Here is a 19,817-nt window from a genome sequence, read left to right as displayed (position 1 = left end):
GGGGACCCCACTAATTTATATTTTTGTGCTTTATTGGGGGTTCCTTAAAGCAGGAGGTCCGAGACCAATATTGATTTCACTTAATTTTTAAATGCTATAAAACATGTTTTTATGTACACTTTAACGATGTGAAATTTTGCCATTAAAATAAAAACTATTAAAATAAGTGTGGGTTTGTTTATCATTGGAGATTAAAAACATATAAGAACATCAATCCACTGTAAAGTACATTTTTCTTTAACATTCTTTAAGAAAAACCCTATCCCAGAATCATCCAACGGTTTGACGTCATACGACGATTGGTCTGCGCAACCGCGCCGTGTAACGTCGTCGACTTATATGATCAGCTGATCTGTGTCATGTGTCCATAGCAACCGTCTCTGTTTTTTGGGCATTTGTGTAGAAAATGTCGTGATGTAAACTGAACCGGACTATTTGTAAAGTACATTTATTTATTTATTTCGAAAAGGCGATCATCTACAGCTGCGACTATTTGAAGGCGTATCAACGATTTAGACAGAACCGATGGCAGAGAAGCGCCGGTCCGGTACCGTGATGTCCGAGTCAAAGTCAGGCAAATGTGAGACGGATGAAGAGTTTCTGTCTCAATCCGGAACGAGTGCGCTGCTCAGAGGAGCTCTCCTGAAGCTGCTCGAGTCCAGATCCGAGGACCCCGTCGGGTTTCTGGCCGAACATTTCGGTCATTTGTCGTCTGAGGTGGATGATGGAGGTTCGGAGCATCAGACTGTGATCAGATCGCTGTGGCACCTGAGCCTGGCCCATCATTCACAAAGGTCACAAAACACTTTTACTTCTGCATTGGGTTTTCATACAAGAACTAGAAACAGAACTGATCTCCAGTGAGCTCTGAATGATGAAAGCTTAATTTATGTGTTTTTATGATTCAATGTCATTTTAAACCGATTCCTTTATTGATTTACTAAAAACTGTGATAGATGAATTCTCTTGGGGCGATTTTTATACTACTGTTGGACTCAGAGGTTTAGGGATTAACCCATCAGAGAAATTCTCATAGATTTAATGATTAAGATGGTTTTAATAGAAAATCTAATTTGTACTTGTAGTAATGTGTTAGAATGTTATCTGGAGGATCTGAATCCCATTGAAATACACCCCAAAACACATAAAACATAAAGGCATTTTCTAATGGTTGTAATGGAACTTTTCTATAGTTTTATCAGCAAGGTATTCAGGTGTAGATAGTCATGTGATCAGTGGTTAAATCATAGCATTTTATTTCTTTAATGTGATACAGATCTGCGTTCAACAACAACGTTCGAGTGGCGTATGAGCTGCTGACGCAGAGCGGCCCTCGTCAGCGCTGTATCGGAGGGGTCCGTGGGGCCCTGTACACAGAGACGCTCCGGTGCCTGTGCAGCGAGGGAGGGCTCTCGGCCTCCACCGCCTCACCCCTGCTGTGGCGAATCCGGTGCCACGATTACGAGGCCGTGCCGTTCGAGCTTTTCCGGCAGGGCGTGCTCACCTGCTCTGTGTATACGGACTACATCCGCAAGTCCCGGCGCCTGTACGCGGCGGTGGCGAGCGCTCCGGACAGGCCCGCGGAGAGAGCGCTGTGCCAGGCCGTGCTCACCACCCTCCAGGATGCGCTAGAGACGGCTGATGGAGGGGACGTCGGACGTTACCTAGAGGCCAGCGCCAAGATCTCCCCTGCCAAACTGGCGCAGGCCATGGCGGAGGCGCGACCACCTACGCAACAACAGGAGGGTCCGACTATGGACGCGCAGGAGTTTGAAGACGCCGCCGCTACGCTTTTCATAGCTCGGGTGCGAATGGTCACCTGAGGGGGGGGCAGCAAACTGACCATAGTAGGTGTGTTGGACTTCATGCAGCACTGCGCAGATCGATTGGCACGTGACATCAAAGTATTCAACAGCTGTACTCTTGTGATAGTTTGATGTCATGAGCCGATCAATCTGAGCGGTGCTGCATGTGGAATTATAATGTAACGGTTATAAAACTTTATTTCATTAAATCAACATGATTTGTGCGTCCTGTCAGATCGACTGTGAAGGTGAAATCCCAACATTCTATGCTCTTTAGCAGCGTCATCAAGCTGCAGACATTGTGGTTTTTTTAGCGACCTCTTGTGGTGAAAATGACATTAAAGCGTAACTAAACCCCTGGTCAGAGCTTGACTCCACCCACTGGCAATATTTGAAAAATGCTAGAAAAGTGGGCATATCCCAATGGAGATAGAGGGGACGAACTAAAGGGCTCCTTATAGTTGTGCGTAGGCCCTATGGCGTAGCCACGACGGCGTAGGCTCTGCGTCGGTTTTCATTTATACTTTTGCGTAGTCGTCCACGTCGATGTGCAAACACACGCGCAGGGGTTCTGGTGGACCAATCACAGCGCTTGCGGTCCGCGTAGATCTGACACGCTGTTAAAAATTTTGCGAGGTGCATGTCAGGCTACACAGAGCTACGCACAGCCTATGGATAACCTACGGCATAGAGCTTACGCACGACTATAAATCGGGCTTAAGCTCGTACCAAGTGTGTGGTGAGATCGTAACAAGGGCATGGTGAGCTTGAACCTGCTTACGTCACGAGGTATTTTTTGGACCAAACATCCAATAGGAAAATTCAACTTTAGTAGCCACCGTTCAACCTGAAGAGGGCAGCACCATATATTGTGGTATAGATGGAAATCAGTCATGTGACCTTTTACGTCATGCCGCCATCTTGAGGACCTACTGAGTACCACCAAACCACTGACAAGCATTGGCTAGCTTGCTACGATTTACGGATTTATTATCTTTTACTGTCTATGATTCTTACGGATACAGTAAAGGGCTACGAAAGACAACATGTTGCATCTCGACTGTCATGAAAAGAAACGCTACTTTAAAAAATATATCTTGGTTAGGGTGTGATGCCTACTCGATCCCTGATGCGTTCTTCCAGCCGCTGTCCGCTGCAACCGAATTACCACTATTTTACAACATAAAAGCGCGACACAACATGAAACTTTGCTCAAAGTATCACCTGGATCTCTACAAATGAACGCGAGCATTGAGAACATTGTTTGTGTACACGGAGTTTACTAAAAATAAAGGTTTTGTACAACTGACTTTGGCTGTTATGTTGTCCGCTCGTCATCTCTGCCAGACGTAAATAATCGATTTCCGAATGTGAATGAATGAATCTCATATGAGGCTCCTTTTTCAACTAGAAGGTCAATATTGTTTTTCACTTGCGACAAAACAACGAATTATCCGTGCATTTTTATGGAAATATGCTATAGGAGCTAACAATCTTTACTCTCCTCCCTCCTTACGTCGCAATTGGAGATCGATACATCTTGACTGGGAAGAAGGCGGTGAGCGGACGCCAAATCATCCAAAGTCAGTTGTTCAAAACCTTCTTTTTAGTTAACTCTGTGTTCACAAACAATGTTCTCAATGCTCGAGTTCACGTGTAGAGACACAGGCGATACTTCGAGCAAAATATCATGTTGTGTTGAGCCCTCTTAGTGTTGTTAAAATAGCGATTTTGATGCTCACAGCATATTGAAGGCATAGCTTCTAGTTCTTTTGCGACCACTTCAAGTCCTTAAAATAGCGGAAGACAAGTGAGTGACGTCAGCTGATATCCATGTATTGAAACACTTTATATCCAAATTTTAAAAAAGTTACTAAAATCAATGAACAGCACTAATAAAGCCCCATTCTTACAGATCATGAACTAAAAAAAGTTGGTTTAGGGTTTAGTTACGCTTTAATTATGGCATCACAAAAATGTTATACTATAGTTTCCCAACCCTGTTCCTGGATTATTTAACCTTTGTTTATTTAACCTTTATGTACAACATCTGTGAGATGCTGTTGATAACTGCAGAAAATGATTTAGCATTTATAGTAAAGTACAATGGAAGTGTATAAGGCATGACATTGCACTGGTGATATATATTATTCATAAGACTCCACCATTAACATGATTTACAAAGATTGCTAACTAACCTGTGTGTACTGTTATATTTCACATTTTTCTGTCATGACCAAACTGGTAAACATGATAACTTTCCTGTGGTAAATGCAAAGACCGTCTATCTATCAGACTGAGATGTTTTCACTCCACTGACAAGACTACTAGAAAATAATCCAGCTAGAGTAAACCACTATAAACTATTAAACAAAACCAAAAGCTTGAAACATTTGCTTTTAAACCCTGCACCTGTCTTATAGATGTCAGCAGTTTTCACTCATTTTACTGTAAATGTTGCATTTAACAAGCATTTGATTTGCTTAAGGTTTTATTTAAACAACCCAGATATGATTAATGAATTATTTCTTACTGGTGTCCTAACTAACCAAGTGTAGTAGGCTATATCTGTGTGAATTGCATTACACGATCCACTGAGTCACCGGTGTGTTTAGTCTCTCACAGGTTTGACTTGGTTATATTGTACTGTATCTGTGTTTTGTTGAGGAGATCTTTAGAAGCAGAACAGAGAGAAATGAGAGCAGGTTTAGGCACTAAAAGTCATCTGTAGTCTCTGTGTTATTAAAGGTAATGAGAGTCCATGTGTAAATAATTCAACAGGCTGTGAGTTACAGTCATTGGCAGACATGATGATACAAATGTGTCTGATGATGTTTCTGTGCTCTGCTTCATTCATACATCAGCAATTTCTGGAGCTTTTGGGCTGAAAGCAACCATACATTTTGAACTGAACACATTCACAAACAAGGGTGCACAATAGTGCTTGACATTCAGATCGCTTTAATGCTATTCATTAACCTTCTCCCTATTCTACATATTAACATTAATATTGTGACATGCATTAGATCTGGTAATCGGTGTAAAAACTGACATGACGTTGAGTGTTTGAAGCAGCATAAAAACTGAATTCAACAGCATTCTTTAATAGATATTTATTAAGAAAATAAGATCATTTTAAGATTGTACAAGATCTTGCATTACAGATTTAAGGAGGATCTAGCTGCATGAAAGTTCAAACAAACATTTATATAGCTGGACTGACATATTCATACTGATAACAACAACTGCATTATAGTTCCATCACAGAAAATAAAATAAAGGAAACTTCCTCGTGTGTTTCTACTGAATGCCTAAAAATCCCACTGAACACAACATTCTGAAGACCATTCAGCATATTCATATCAATCTAAATCTGACAAATATGATGTTTTCATCTGAGGCTAGTTTTTAAACATCTGTCATAATAAAGGTCTTCATATGTGGAGGAATGAAAACTGCAGTTCTCCCCTCAAAGTCCCATTACTGTAATGCACTGCACATTAAAATCACACACACACACACGTCATGAAAGTATCCTGCTCATCACAGTGAATATATACAGTACACGCATCACAGTCATGACAACTTTCATATGCTGTTTATTATTATTAAACACCACGTGCTGTTGTCTTCATGTATGTATTTGAATAGGGTTGAGTATTTGAATAGTTTTTCACTTTGATTTTGAGGTGAAATTGGACCTAGTCAGCTAAATGGCTTGAGACGCACCAAACAAAAGCAACAAAATGTTGGGTATAATAACATTTAGGGAGGGGTGAAATACAGGCACAGCTATGAATCAGTAGACAGACACCAGTAGACATTTTAGTGCACTTAGACTGGAAGTAGATGATGTGCGCTTGTGCTAAAGCTTTAGGCGGATCTCTAGCTTCATTAAAATCATTAAGAAATGTTTGTTATAAATGTCAAATAAACTACTGTAAGGCATTGAAACTGGCTCAATGCAGCAGACATTCATTACAGTAAAATCATCTATATGCCCAAGACCCTCAGCAAACATATCATTCAAAATTCATCGTAATATACGGACAGTTTTCATAACAGAAAAAACAACAACAGACAAATACCCCAGAGTAAAGTGACCGCACGTGAACGCAGGACATGCATCCGAGTGCATTTATGTTTCTGGAGGGGGTGGCGGCAGTGGAGGAAGAGCACTGTTGACCTGAAAACGCGTCTCATCTGATATCCCGTACTGCTCCAGAGGGTCCTAAACATAAACCAAACATAACAGACATCAGATTGAGAGTGAGCAGTATTTCTATATGTAATAATAACTAATACTAGTGGTTTCACCTTGCCAGTCAACCGATGGATTTCTGTGCGGTAGAATATGAGGTTTTTGCGCATGAATTCATAACTGTAATACAGAGATTACTGTTAAAATCCTGCCAATCCATATAAAATGCAAAGGAGAAATACAATGTGTGTCCGTCACCTGGCTTTAACGATGGCATCTATCCACTCGACGCACTGTTCCTGAGAATCACATTCAAACAAATACTTGCGCTCGGCCTCGTCTAGAAACGCTGTGAAACGTGAAGAAGAACCTGCGTGAGAGACGGACTTACAAACGTTTAAAGGCCATTGTTCTTCTGAAGGCCAGACCAAATCACGTTTGTTTGGTTTTCTGTGTGACTTTATAAGAGGTTTAAAGACTTTTATGACTGAAAAATCTTTGTATGTTTATTTCTAAATCTCAAGGTAGTGCGTTGCTTTAAATCTTCATGGGTTTAGGGCGCACACACATCATCTACTGGTAAAATGTACAGCTTGAATGCACCGTAACGTTAAGTGGCTCTGGACTGAAGCGTCTGCCAAATGCATAAATGAAATTGTACAAACAGGACAGAATTTTCAAGATAACAACAAATATCTGAGTCCATTTGAGTTCACTGCACTTACCAACAGAGAACACGTGACCATCTTCTCTCAGCACCCGACACTGCTCCAACAGCAGAGCACCGATGGGCTACAAAACACAAACTCTCACAGATTCACATCATCACACCCATATATTTACATTCAAGTGAATTCAGATCAGATGAAACTCACCTCCTCTTCATCGGTCCGAAAGTAAAACAGGAAATTAACAATCAGTTTCACTACACGCTTCTTCACCACTGTCGTGCAACACAAAAGAGAAATACAAATCTATATTTTACAATACTTCATAATAAGATCATTGTAGCAACAAACAGCAAATACAGGCATGGTCGCGCACATAAACGCTAGAATCTATTAAAACTGTTGTTGTTGTTTTATACCTTCGCTCGTCTATGACCCAGTACAGAATAAACACCCCGGAAGAAATGTGAATGGTTGCGGATGAAATGATCGGATCTTACCGTCTCCTCTCTTCGGGCCTCTCATGCCGAGCTCGGCTGATTTCTCTGACGGCTGTCGGCTCAGGAACACCAACTCTTTCTCGTTAAATCTCATTGTTATCTCTTTAACAGCAGTCGTGTGTCATTAAAGCTCATCTTTAGACAGAAGCATTAGATCAGACACGCTTGATACCGACGGTCCAGTATAGGCTGATACACGTGCTGTTGTGTTCGGTAAAGTCATCTGTTTGTGTTCTGTTCCCTAAACCGAATCAAGTGAATGTGTCACTCACACCCAAACACAATCACACACCCATACAGAGGAACTGACCTCCTCCGGCCGATAGAGGGCGCACATCTAACACCACTGAAAACTCTGGAAATGTTTTTAGAGCTAATTTTATGTTTCTTGAAACTATTTTAAGTTATTTCACTCAATTCAAATATATCCTTCTGTTTTGAAAATAGAAACCTTTCTGTCACTTGGCATGTTACTATTGCAATACCATTATGTTCGGACATTTTAGGAGCCTTGGAGTTTTTACAGAATTCCTGCAGTAAATATAACTGTGGTTTTATTTATTTGTATATTATCCTATAACCATAGTATAAAGTTATGCGTCAACCTAACAGGAACTGGTGTATTTAAACAAACATCAAATTAAACAGTAGGTGGCGATAATGCTCCTAAGGAGTTGTTTGCCATTAAAGAAGAAGAAGAAGGAAACGGAAGTGCTGCAAGTGCGGCTGCGCACTGAAGTAACAACGGCAGAAGCGTGATTTGGACGTTGTGGTAAAGAAAATGTTTTAAAAATCTTTTTGCAAAGAAAGTGTTTGTTAATTTTAACTTTGAAATGAAAGCTCAAACTATAACATTAAATATAACGCATTATGTGAGGCTATATTGAGCTGTGAGCGGCAATTAGTCTGTTCGGTGAATGTAAAGTTTGATACACAGACTGGTTTTATACGCTGTAACGTTAGTCATATTTGGTTTAATTTCTCTAGTTTCATTTCGGCTTTTTTAACTTGGGTTAATATGGTATTTGACAGTAAACAGAAACGAGGTTATATTTTCCAGTTTTGTGATATGATCGTCAGTTTCTTGCAAACTTGTCCTAATCGGTAGTCTTGTTTTAGTTATTTGTCCTGCTGGATATGAGGTCACGCTATAATATCGCTGAGTACATCAACACTTTATTTAAATGAATGAAAGTCAACGCGCTTTATGAAGTTGAATAATGTTTGTCTGTTTGGTGACTGCAGGAGCAGCAGTGTGAAGATCTGTTATCATGGATTTCCAGCACAGAGCTGGAGGGAAAACGGGCAGCGGCGGCGTCGCGTCCGCCTCCGAGAGCAACCGAGATCGACGCGAGCGTCTGCGGCAGCTCGCCCTAGAGACCATAGACATCAATAAAGATCCGTACTTCATGAAAAACCACTTGGGCTCATATGAGTGTAAACTGTGTCTCACGCTTCACAACAATGAGGTAAGAGCTTTTCACTGTCTGAATGAACGTGATTGTGTGTGTGTGTGTGTGTGTGTGTGTGTGTGTGTGTGTGTGTGTGTGTGTGTGTGTGTGTGTGTGTGTGTGAGAGAGAGATCTCTTTATTAAGTGTGAGGTGTCGTTTGTCTCTCTTGTAGGGAAGTTATCTGGCTCACACACAGGGAAAGAAACATCAGACTAATCTGTAAGTGTAACACTTTGCAGATGTGAATGTGTCAGAATGATGTGAATCTGACAGGTTAACTGATCTTCTTCTATATTAGAGCGAGACGAGCAGCAAAAGAGGCAAAAGATGCACCTGCGCAGCCGGCTCCGGAGAAAGTAAAGGTGGAAGTGAAGAAATTTGTCAAGATTGGCCGACCTGGTTATAAAGGTAGAAGATTATTCGGACTTGTTTAAATCTTTAATGAAACTATTCATGTTCTAACGTATGTAAGACTTGTTGCACTCATGTTTTATAAATGAAACTCATTGTTTGTGTTCTCATATGAGCGCATGGATTAAAGTTTTCCGTCGCTAGACGGATTTCCATTAATTGCAAAATTATTAAATTCACTTTTTATAAAGACGACGTGTATTCACCTTTTAAGTGGAATGTGATCAAAGCCTGGAATGGAGCGAAATCACGTTCCTCTCTCCACTGTAAGTGTTCTGTAATCACTACGCAGCGGATCCACTCCGGGTTTTCTGGCTGTATCACGTTAAGCTGAGGTAAAACTTTATTTCAGCTAGCATGGTCAAACTTCTAATGCAGGAAGGCACCGATGTTTTGAAACCGAAAGGTGTAAAACACCAATGGAGATTGACTTGGCTTAGCGAAATGAGGAAGATTGGCAAGCCTTTCAGTTGTGGGCTAAAAAAACCAAACAGCCAGGTAACTTGCGTGTCTTTGCACAATATCACTAAGGGTCCTGTATTTTGGGGGTAAATAATTTATCCCATACATGACGCGTTCCGTTTTAACTGCTATAATGATCTAACCAGTGGCTGATACAACGGGTTTATTAAACTCGTAGGTAAACTTCATGTGGCGCCACAGGAATCAAGAGGCAGATGACATCCAAATCAAGTGAGAGCGATTCGAGGAATCGTAAGAGGAGACTGCTTCCGAAATGCTCTCGCGGCACTTTGATGTCATCCACCTGCCGGTTCTTGCAGTTGCATTTGAGCGTGTTCACAAAAAACGTAACATTTGTACATATATTTAAGCACCGCAGTTTAAAAACAAGTGATTTTAAGCCATTCAAACACAAACAACACTGCTAAATGCACCAGCTGTTTCTGTGTCAGAGGAGCACGCAAGTCACGCATTCGTTTCTCATTGAGCTTGTGATTCTTTTTGCCGCTTTATTGGCCTTAAATACACACATGCGTCAAAAATCCTGTCTTTGCAAGTATCCTCAAACACGACCATTTAGGTCTTAGGAGAAAGTAAACAGCAAAAACATTGCGCATAAAATAGCACATCAGCGCTGCCTCTATTGTAACATAATATTTGGTTGATAAAGGTACAGTCATTCAATTAACAACTGTTACTATGGTTACAGGCATCCTGTGCGAATTGTACACTAGTTTAACTCGAGTTACTCGTTGAGGGTTTATATTCATACATAACGTTACTGTATTATTATTACTGTGACTGTAAACTGTTGTGTGAACAGAACAGACCCTGCATACTGACCCATGAGAGCGAGAAAAGGAGCAGCATGTGTACTGAATAATATAACATGAAAAAGTTTTATTTGTTCACATTAGTAAATGCATTATATAACATGAACAAACAATGAACAATATAGAGAATAAGCATTAATTATTTCTTGTTTTGCCTTAGTCTGAAATGCCATGCGAATGCAGCTATATACGCCACAGGAGATTTTAATATGGAATTAATGGCAAAAAAATCTCCCCTTAAAATGCTATTGGTCTCGCCTACATAAAGTGTTAGTTAAAGGAATATGACTTGGCCTGAAAAACATTTTCAGTCAGAAGAATTTTTTTCACTTTAATCCATGTGAGTGAGAAACCTGAAAAAATATATAAAAGCTTTTTAAATTCAGCATCAGTTACATTACTGATGTTTTTAAATAATCTTTTCTTACACATAGTTACGAAACAGAGGGATTCAGAGAGCGGACAGCAGAGTCTACTTTTCCAGGTAACTCCCAACCTTTGAGATTATGACTGTTTAGGCATCACAGGAGATATTGTTTTGCTCATAAAAGATTTTCTGGTGTAATTCAGACCTGTAAGCTTCTCTTGACCTAATGCTCATTCCCAAACCGTTCAGATTGACTATCCAGAGGTAGCGGAAGGCATCGGACCAAGGCATCGGTTTATGTCAGCGTACGAGCAGAGAATCGAACCCCCGGACCGCCGTTGGCAGTACCTGCTGTTTGCGGCCGAGCCCTACGAAACCATCGCGTTCAAGGTCTGTCTTCTAGTCCGAAGTCCTGATCTGCCAACCTCAATGTGTTGTGAAGGTGTATAGGCCGTGTTTATGTTTAGTGTGTTTAACGTGACAAAACCTTATCACATTTTATCCTTGAATCCCTCATATTTTCAGGTCCCCAGCCGTGAGATTGATAAAGCAGAGACTCGCTTTTGGACTCACTGGAATAGGGAAACAAAACAGGTGAGAAAAACATTTTCATGTGAGGTATTCTGATGGCATCTGAATACCTTCTGTACGGCTGTCGCTACGCATGCAATAAAGCATCTCCATCGAGCTGTGCCAAGCTGTCTTGTTTATTTCGTCTCTCTTTCTTTCTCCAGTTCTTTCTGCAGTTTCACTTTAAGATGGAGAAAGCTATGCCAGCTGCACCGGGTCAAGCGGTGTCCGTCGGCGTCAAGCGTCCACCGTCGCTCATCACTGGACTCGGGCCACGCTCATCTGGTGACTCCATGCCTCCTCCACCCCCTGGTGGCATGCATGGAATGCCCCCATTGCCCCCTGGTGCTCCTGTACCACCCCATATGCCCCCACCAGGTGCTCTGCCTCCCCACCTGAGGCCCCCCCTCCCCACAGATGGCCAAACTGGAATGCCTCCACCACAATAACTGAACATTCAGGATATTTTCTCTAAAAAATGTATTTCATTTGGTCTCTCTAGACACCGTGGACACTTGTGTAAAGCAACGTGTGATTCCTCTTGAGAATATGTTGCGATTTGATAACATTTTAAGTGTTTAACTGTTAAAAGAATTGCTTTGGTTTGTGTCCATATGCACCAGCATGAGGTTTGAGATCTGGATTTCTAGGTCTGAGTCTCAATGCGAATCAGCCCAACCACACAATGTCCCTAGTGATTTTTTTTTATGTTTTTAGTATTAAAAGGAAAATAATTCTTTAAGTTGTCAGTTGTTGTGTTTTCTTCATAAATGGGAATGAATGAATGTTTTACCTTCACAGTTATTTTGCAAAGCTCATAAGGAGCTGAAAGTGGGTTGTGCTTTTAAATGATTTGTGTTTATTAATCAACTGATATTTATTCTTGAAAGACACATGATATCACGTGACACACAAGCCAATGTCATTTTGTGTGAATGTCAAAAATATTTAACAGCAGATTTTTACCATTTTGTAATTGGTGGATGAATTTGTTCTTGGGGTTAAACCTGTAAGCTTTAGCTGCAGCTTTTTCAGTTCGGTGTTGAAACGTAAAGGGATTTTGAATTGGAGCTCTTGGTCCTATGTAGCATTTGTTTTATTGCAAGACCTCAATTTATTAATTAATATTTATATATGTTTTAGCAAAATAAATAGTTGTAAGTAACTTCAATAAGGATTTGCCGAAGTAAAAAAGCTTTATTTTTGCACGCAACAACTTTTATGTTCAGGCTCAAACATTTCCAAAAGTTAAAATGCTAATAAGGATTCTTGGTCTTAAAAGTTAAAATCCCACCTGACTGTATCACAGCATTTACAGCTGAATATCCACTAGTTATCCATCTTTAACTTTTAATAAGAAAGTCCTGAAGATCAACAAAATCAATGACACTACACTAAAAAATGTTGGGTTATTTTCAACCCAACATTGGATCATAAAGCGACAAACCCAGCCGTTGATTACTTATATTTGTCCCAACAATGGGTTAAGCATATAGGTTAAATTACAACTCAACAGGTTGGGTTTGTCTTTGATCCAATGTTTGGTTGAAAATAACTCCATGTTTTTTAGAGTTACTGTAGTGCAGAAGTCTCTTATGATCTTTTTATTTAAACACGTTAACTTTCATTGCTGTTCTCAAAATAAAAAATATTTTCATTGTTTTTTATGGGAAATAAAGGAATAGTTAACAAGAAAAATATTTACAATGTCAAGCCTCTTAGGGGTGGTTTACCGGCAGGGATTAGACTAGTCCTAGACTAAAATAAATTTAAGAGCTGTCCAAACTGAAAACAACTTGCACTAACATATCTTCAAATACATCAGTGCACTTTGTTTTGCGTCAAAATGCACCCCAGTAGTTTTTAGTAAGGCATGTTTGTTCAAACTCGTTATATTTCCTAATTAAACTAAGGCCTAGTCCTGGTTTAAGATAATCCCTGTCTGGGAAACCACCCTTTAAAGTTTCAAAAATCTAATTTTCTTAATGATAAATAACAGAATTCCTTATTTCTTTTGATTGTGATGTAAAATATGACACAATCATAACTTCATCATGTTCATCATCACACTTTAGAGTTTCTTCATGGATTTTTGTTTTCTGTCCTTCATTGCTGTCTTCTTTGATTTCTTAATCTTCTCTTCTTCCTCCTCCTCTTCTTCTGTTTTCTTTTTGACTTTAATCTCTTCCTCTTTTTTGTTCTTCGTTCTCTCTTTAATCTCATCTGTGTCTCGTCGTCTTCTGCGTTCGCTGAATGTTGTCTCTCTTTGCTTTAGGAGTTTTGGATGTGTAAAGGTCCGGTGCCTGAAGCCTCTGGACACTCTCTCCTGAGTTGCCCTCTTGGATTTACGTTTGTTAGAGTCTTCATCATCATCATCATCAAGCCACCAGAATAATGTGTCCCATAAAGATGTCTCATTCTGAGAAAATTATATCAGATGTGATTACATTTTACCAAAACATCCTAACATTGTTTACTCGCCCTCATGTTGTAATGTGCCTTTCATTCTTTATTTAGACAAGAAAAGCATTTTAAATGTCCCCGTTGCTGTTTTTAAGCTTTTTTGCATGCAAGTAATTGTAAAATTGCTATAGTGACAAGTACAGAAGTCAAACTTTATCTTCTGGTGTACCATAAAGGAAAAACATGTAGGTCAAAACAACATGAGGGTCAGTTAATGATGGGAGATTTTGCATGTGCAGCAGTGACGTCCACCTGTTGTTCTTACCTCTTGTGCAGGTAATTTCGACCTCCTGATGAAAGCGTGTCTTTCACTGACAGCTGTGGACTCTTCACTGACGTCCTTACGACCCCTGAGGACCTCTGTGTGAAAACAACACATTTTAATTTGACTTTGAGAGTTTCTGGACAACACACTTAAAGCTCCACTGTGTAAGATCTACTCCCATCTAGCGGTGAAAGTCTATATGACAAGCAACTGAATAATACTTTCTAGCCCCCCCATTCGGAACGCGTTTTAACTCGTACGGTGGCCCGGCCGTGTCATGCCAAGGTTAACATGGCTTCCAGTAGCTACAAAGCAAAAGCAATGAGAAAAAAATGAACAATTTGCAATGTCCTTTGCCTGTGATCCATCAAAGCACACAGATTTATGTTTAACATGAAAAAAGTCTGATTGTCATGATATGTCCGCTTAAAATCACATACAAAAAGCAACCATGACGGGTTTAAATGGACGCGAATTAATATTATGTCAAAGTACAATGCTTATGTTTTAAGTAAACGTTACATGTCCGTGTATATTTAAGAGCTTTCTCTCATATTGGTGAAAAAAGATCGCGCAACTTTCACACGCTTGTAAAATGAAACGAAAGACGCGCAGATCAGACGCTTTTATCAATGAAAGGCTAAAAATAGGGCTGTCACCGTGTGTTTGTGCTAGAGGTCAGAGAAGATGAAAAACATTTATCTCAGTACCTCAGATTACATAAATGGGCGGAGAGACGGCGTGTGTCTGTTTGAACACATTAAACCACATGCATGTTTACACTAACAAGTGTTATGCATAATCATGCTAAAGTTAGCCAAGGAACTATAAAACTTCAAGTTTACAACATGGACTGTATCGATGTAAACGAATATGCTGAATTACCTGTGGAGAAGATAGAAAGTGCAACTTCAGTGTCCCTTGAGCCCCCTCTTGGAAAACTAACTCCAATAGTGACTTTGGTCTTGATGTTTTTCCTGTCACGTTGTCGTTTAAAATCCCCGTTTCGCTTCCTTGGCGATTTGTTTTAATGTCCTCGAGAATATGTCTTCAACAGGCTTTCAAATCAAAGCATTAGATCGCAGGTTCATCACGGTGTGCGGTTGTTGTAAAATCCGAAGGCTTCAGCTACGCAGGTCACAGGCTGGATACGTCATCAAGCCTGGTTTATTTAAATCAACTGAGCATTACATTCGCAAGTCATACGCATATTACATCAATTTACAATTAACTAAGAATAATTGTCAGCTTTATAATTGTTAATATTCTGAAATAAGACTGTCTTGATGACGTATACCACCTACACATGCAACCTCCGGAGGCTTCAGCTATCGGCCAGCGTGAGTGTAGAGTGAAAGCGCGAAAGGCGGAGCTTGAATTTCAGGAATGTCCCTCGTCGGCGAATGTATTTCAAAGATGGAGGCACAACATGGATTCAGCCAGAGAGCGCTTCGACGGTATGCATTTTAAATAGCAGATTCTACACTTACGAGAATACTTTGATTAGTGGGTGGGAAGTAATTACACATGAATGAGCACATACTTTTGAAAGAAAACATGGGTTTTTGTTAAGAATTAACTCAATAAAGTACACAGTAGAGCTTTAAATAAATGATTCCCCTGCTGAAAAAAACAGCATACCAGCAAGACCAGCATATGTTGTGTTTTGGTCCTGGTTTGCTAGTATGCACCAGCTAAACCAGCACCAAACCAGCATTAGCACCAGCATTCCATGCTGGTCATACCAGCAAGACACAGCATATGTTGTGTTTGGTGCTGGTATGCTGGTGACCACCAGCATAGACCAGCATAATTCCCATGCTGGTTTAATGCTGGATTTTTCAGCAGGGTCAGTGGTATAATAAACGTTTGTGTACTTGCCGTTAATCCTCTGTAGACCGGAGGTGAGCACCAGGATGGTGATGGCGATGATCAGACATCTGTTCAGTGTCACGCCTTCCCACGGTGTCTCGATCTGAGCCAGATTCTGGATGGACCGGGCTTTACGCAATGAGGCTGAAGATATGGACAAATGAACAGAGATGATTTTCATGCAGGATGTTTTACAAAATGAAAACTTCTCCTTAAGAACATTTGTCAGAAATCAGCATACTGTTTGTTTATTTGTTTGTTTGTTTGCCTGATGTTATGTGGCCCTTAAAATGAAAAGTTCACCTAAAAATGAATAAAGATTTAGTTTGTTGTTACTTATACAAGTTTGTTTTTAACCTGTATAAATGTCTTTATTCTGCTGAACCCAAAGAAAGATATTTTGAGCAATGGTTGTAACCAAACAATTTTCGAGCACCACCGACTTTTTCTGTCCTAGTATGGAGGTCAATGGTGCTCTTACTTCCTTCCTTCCGGTTCATCAGAACAAAAAAAATGCATTCAGGTTTTAAACATCATGAGGGCAAGTAAATGATAACAGAATTGAATTTTTGGGTGAACTATCCTTGGTCTAACCAGGTCAGATTCTTGTAGATTGATCATTTTAATCCTATAAACCAGTTAGGCCAAACTACAGTTGTTGTAGTTGTGACATTTTAATCAGGGATCTCAAGTTTTTATTAATTCACCAAAAAATGTAAGCATGTTTTGTTAATAATACCACTGAATAAAGTTTATAATTGAAATGCTCATTAGTATTAGTAGTGTCAGTAATGAGTTGACGTACTCGCACTGGAGGTCAGGTGTTCGCGTGGAGTCATCTTTGGTATCTGCTGCTGAAGTGCTGGAGCTTCCTGTTAAAAACATTGAGAGTTTATCATGAGATCAGCGTGTGATTGTGACTCTATATGAGATCAAACTCACCTCACGTGTTCTCCTCTGAGCGTACATCTCTAGAAACAGGTGAGAGAAATAAACTATGATCTGTTTGTGTAAGTTACATATATATAGTGAGGAAGACAATGGATAAAAATACTGTTTAGATATTAAACAGTTATTGGGTTATTTTAGGTCAGAGCCGTTTGTGTCAACTCCATTCACTCCAGTAAAACAGTTTCTTGACATCAATGGCGGATCATCGTGGAGCCTCTTAAGAGTTCCTGGAAGTTGAATCTGATAAACTTGATGGACGTTTTAAGATGTTTAAAGAAAATGAATGTATATTTGAATCAGTGTGCTTTGTTATTTCTCATTAAATTTGTAAATTTGGGAGATGTTATTAGAAAACGGGTCAGGCTATTCAATTCAATTTTATTTTATTTATATAGCGCTTTTCACAATTGTTAATTGTTAACAGACTACTGGATAAAGTTAGCCACCCATAACTACGGAGCCTTTTAATTGTAAATTTCATTCTCTTAATGCAGATTTCTCCCTAATTGTGTAATTAGAGATAAAGGTTATAAAACTTGATGGGGTACCAAAACCGTATGGGTGGAGTGTTTTGGGCACTGTGATTCTGTTGATTATTACAGAAATTTAATGTAATAAAAAATAATCTACTAATAATAAAATGCATATATTAATGAGTTCCGGGATGAATAATAATTGAAATTGATGAAGATGACATCTCCCAGTATTATTATCATTCACAATAAATGAAATGAAGAAATGCCTTATCAGTATTCTGATGTTTTTTGCCTTTTTGCATATTTATAAATCAAATAAGCAACTGTAATTTACAAACTTGCATAAACAGCATCATACATACTACACAGTGTGATGGATTTTAAAGTCAGCGTAAAACATGCAGTTTACACGCACACACACACCAGTGGTTAACCATGCTAATCTTCATATATTAGTAAAAAAAATTCAAAATCATCATTCATGTAAGTACATACAAAAACTACCTACACATATCAGTGTGTTTTATAAATATTGTACATCGATGCATTTCTTGACTATTAACCCTAACTCAGTGTATTTCAATTGCTCACTACATGAAGTCTACATGAATCACGTGACGCTCCAGCATTTCTCTCTCTCTCTCTCTCTCTCTCTCTCTCTCTCTCTCTCTCTCTCTCTCTCTCTCTCTCTCTCTCTCTCTCTCTCTCTCTCTCTCTCTCAATGGCTCTGTTTAAGGGAAAGCTTATTGTATTATTGTATGATTGTGTGTAACCCTAATGCTGACTTGACTGTTTTCTGTAAAATAATTTCTAAGATGCTCTTTTAATATTTGAAGGTATATTTTGAGATGTATATTTAACTATAGCAGGGGTTTTTGTTTTCTGTGAGGTTTAAAGCATTATAAAGAAAGACGAGTGCTTTTGTGTGTCTGTCTGGCTGGTGTCATATTGCTCATGTTGTCCATTCGGATGTATTATTAGAATCACTGTTCACTTTAACACCACAAATACTCTTCATGCCATATCAGCCCTGATCTTAATTTAGCAGAGAGAAAGCTTTGTTTCAAAGACATCTCGACCCCTGTAACTTGTTCTCATGTTTTATAAAGAACTTCTTCATGCTTGTATGTCCAGCGGTTTCCTGTTGTTTTGTATTTGCCCCGCGACAGACTGTGTGAAATGATTTTTCTGTACCCGCTCGCCCTCCCGTACGCGCCGCTCTCAGAGGTTTCGGAGGAGAAACTTCTGGCAGTGGTTGACCGAGCTCTTCCTCAAATGTCTCAAATGTGCTTTCATCCATAGCTCACCTAATGGAAAGATGAAGATATCCAGGTGTGTGCACAGACCTCTCAAACAACAAAGGTAAATATTATAGGATAAACGTTCAAAACAACAGCTTTGGAAAAGCTTCATGGGATCTTTCAGAAGCCATCATGAAATGACAGCACAGATTTATCACTGCAGACAGTTAAACAAAGGAATAAATACGCACAATGTCCTATAATGTTAGTGTAATATATTGCAATGATTGTATGTTTAAGCTCTTTAATAAATGTAAATGAAAAGTCATGGTAGATGAGGAGATTATGAACGTTATGGAAATGGTGCTAAAAACCAATCACATCTAAAAACTTTCACGGTCTTATGTCAAATCATATACTATAAAATGATATTGTATGATCGTTGTGTGTCACACCTTCAATGTTCTGACAATAACAGCTTTAAAATAGCAGCGGTGCGTTAAAACAAAATAAAATAAAATGAAGCACCCATCAAATGGCACCCATAAATCCACTGAACATCACCATATAACACTGAGACTTACCTGCATGGAGGTGAGGAGACGTGAAGACGCTCAGTCACAGAGGACAACAGTGTAAGAACAGAGACTCATATACACACACACACACGCACGCACGCACGCACGCACGCACACACACACACACACACACACACACACACACACGGACATGACAGCCATGCACAGGTGCAGCAAATAAAAAAACAAACAGTGTTGCATGACACAGATTAATGCTGGTAGAGGAAAGCAGTGGTTGAAGTCTTTGCATTACAGCCAATATCTTAAACAGCAGTAAAAGTGTTCAGACAAAACTTTGAGTTTGCAGTTAGAGGATTTATATCGCTGTTGTGTGTGTCTGCTCTGCTAATCTGCAGTTGGTTGCTATCGTCTATAAATGTGTTGATTAATGTAGAAGATCTGTGTTCTTATTACTTCGAGCATTACATTCATTTACAAACTGCAGTGTTTTGTCAGTATTACTCTGTGTGTAAAGATGTTTCCACTGAGAGAAGATGAAGTGTAGACCCAAGTGCAGTTTTATTAACAAAACAGGAACAAACATAAAGCATTGACGTGCATGTTTTATAGATCCTATATGGAGTAGTTTTTGTCTTTTTCCACTGTTGTGCTGGTTCAATTCTCTGCATGTGAAAATTAAAAATCGTATTGAAAGGATGGTGAATCAGGGAAAGAAAATAACAGGGAGGAAGCAGATGACTA

At 39.5% G+C, this 19,817-nt stretch overlaps 4 protein-coding genes across 4 annotated transcripts; 2 read left to right on the top strand and 2 right to left on the bottom strand.

Moving 5' to 3' along the window:
• Positions 1 to 287: 287 nt before the first annotated feature.
• On the top strand, positions 288 to 5,418 carry tpgs1 (tubulin polyglutamylase complex subunit 1). Its single transcript, XM_065272535.2, has 2 exons — positions 288 to 794; positions 1,277 to 5,418. Exons 1-2 carry the CDS (start codon positions 526 to 528, stop codon positions 1,821 to 1,823), a joined length of 816 nt encoding a protein of 271 aa, XP_065128607.1. The 5' UTR covers positions 288 to 525; the 3' UTR covers positions 1,824 to 5,418.
• On the bottom strand, positions 4,904 to 7,484 carry plekhj1 (pleckstrin homology domain containing, family J member 1). Its single transcript, XM_065272536.1, has 6 exons — positions 7,175 to 7,484; positions 6,882 to 6,949; positions 6,732 to 6,798; positions 6,265 to 6,355; positions 6,123 to 6,186; positions 4,904 to 6,036 (listed from the first exon to the last, which is right to left on the bottom strand). Exons 1-6 carry the CDS (start codon positions 7,266 to 7,268, stop codon positions 5,944 to 5,946), a joined length of 477 nt encoding a protein of 158 aa, XP_065128608.1. The 5' UTR covers positions 7,269 to 7,484; the 3' UTR covers positions 4,904 to 5,943.
• A 377-nt stretch (positions 7,485 to 7,861) lies between these two features.
• On the top strand, positions 7,862 to 12,011 carry sf3a2 (splicing factor 3a, subunit 2). Its single transcript, XM_065272531.1, has 8 exons — positions 7,862 to 7,946; positions 8,420 to 8,643; positions 8,799 to 8,845; positions 8,925 to 9,034; positions 10,767 to 10,816; positions 10,949 to 11,089; positions 11,225 to 11,293; positions 11,434 to 12,011. Exons 2-8 carry the CDS (start codon positions 8,446 to 8,448, stop codon positions 11,716 to 11,718), a joined length of 900 nt encoding a protein of 299 aa, XP_065128603.1. The 5' UTR covers positions 7,862 to 7,946; positions 8,420 to 8,445; the 3' UTR covers positions 11,719 to 12,011.
• Positions 12,012 to 12,446: 435 nt separating this feature from the next.
• On the bottom strand, positions 12,447 to 19,196 carry LOC135757806 (uncharacterized). Its single transcript, XM_065272533.1, has 7 exons — positions 19,122 to 19,196; positions 18,491 to 18,603; positions 16,812 to 16,840; positions 16,675 to 16,741; positions 15,879 to 16,013; positions 13,998 to 14,092; positions 12,447 to 13,688 (listed from the first exon to the last, which is right to left on the bottom strand). The coding sequence occupies exons 2-7, from the start codon at positions 18,594 to 18,596 to the stop codon at positions 13,341 to 13,343; spliced, it is 780 nt and encodes a 259-aa protein (XP_065128605.1). The 5' UTR covers positions 18,597 to 18,603; positions 19,122 to 19,196; the 3' UTR covers positions 12,447 to 13,340.
• Between the last annotated feature and the right edge of the window lie 621 nt (positions 19,197 to 19,817).

The sequence above is a fragment of the Paramisgurnus dabryanus genome, chromosome 6, assembly GCF_030506205.2.
Source record: "Paramisgurnus dabryanus chromosome 6, PD_genome_1.1, whole genome shotgun sequence".
Lineage (NCBI taxonomy): Eukaryota > Metazoa > Chordata > Actinopteri > Cypriniformes > Cobitidae > Paramisgurnus > Paramisgurnus dabryanus.
The sequence above is the reverse complement of the archived record's forward strand: the minus strand, read 5'-3'. Positions and strand labels throughout refer to the sequence as shown.

What these genes read in the sequence shown, in the direction of transcription:
- tpgs1 (XM_065272535.2), top strand. Translation starts at nt 526, where the DNA reads ATGGCAGAGAAGCGCCGGTCCGGTACCGTGATGTCCGAGTCAAAGTCA. An exon ending in CTGGCCCATCATTCACAAAG is followed by an intron (nt 795 to 1,276) that starts GTCACAAAACAC and finishes AATGTGATACAG; the next exon opens with ATCTGCGTTCAACAACAACG.
- sf3a2 (XM_065272531.1), top strand. Translation starts at nt 8,446, where the DNA reads ATGGATTTCCAGCACAGAGCTGGAGGGAAAACGGGCAGCGGCGGCGTC. An exon ending in AAGAAACATCAGACTAATCT is followed by an intron (nt 8,846 to 8,924) that starts GTAAGTGTAACA and finishes CTTCTATATTAG; the next exon opens with AGCGAGACGAGCAGCAAAAG. An exon ending in ACGAAACCATCGCGTTCAAG is followed by an intron (nt 11,090 to 11,224) that starts GTCTGTCTTCTA and finishes TCATATTTTCAG; the next exon opens with GTCCCCAGCCGTGAGATTGA.
- LOC135757806 (XM_065272533.1), bottom strand. Translation starts at nt 18,596, where the DNA reads ATGGATGAAAGCACATTTGAGACATTTGAGGAAGAGCTCGGTCAACCA. An exon ending in ACACCTGACCTCCAGTGCGA is followed by an intron (nt 16,014 to 16,674) that starts GTACGTCAACTC and finishes CCATATCTTCAG; the next exon opens with CCTCATTGCGTAAAGCCCGG. An exon ending in CGAAATTACCTGCACAAGAG is followed by an intron (nt 13,689 to 13,997) that starts GTAAGAACAACA and finishes TAATTTTCTCAG; the next exon opens with AATGAGACATCTTTATGGGA.
- plekhj1 (XM_065272536.1), bottom strand. Translation starts at nt 7,268, where the DNA reads ATGAGATTTAACGAGAAAGAGTTGGTGTTCCTGAGCCGACAGCCGTCA. An exon ending in TGGTCACGTGTTCTCTGTTG is followed by an intron (nt 6,356 to 6,731) that starts GTAAGTGCAGTG and finishes CACGTTTCACAG; the next exon opens with CGTTTCTAGACGAGGCCGAG. An exon ending in TCCATCGGTTGACTGGCAAG is followed by an intron (nt 6,037 to 6,122) that starts GTGAAACCACTA and finishes GTTTATGTTTAG; the next exon opens with GACCCTCTGGAGCAGTACGG.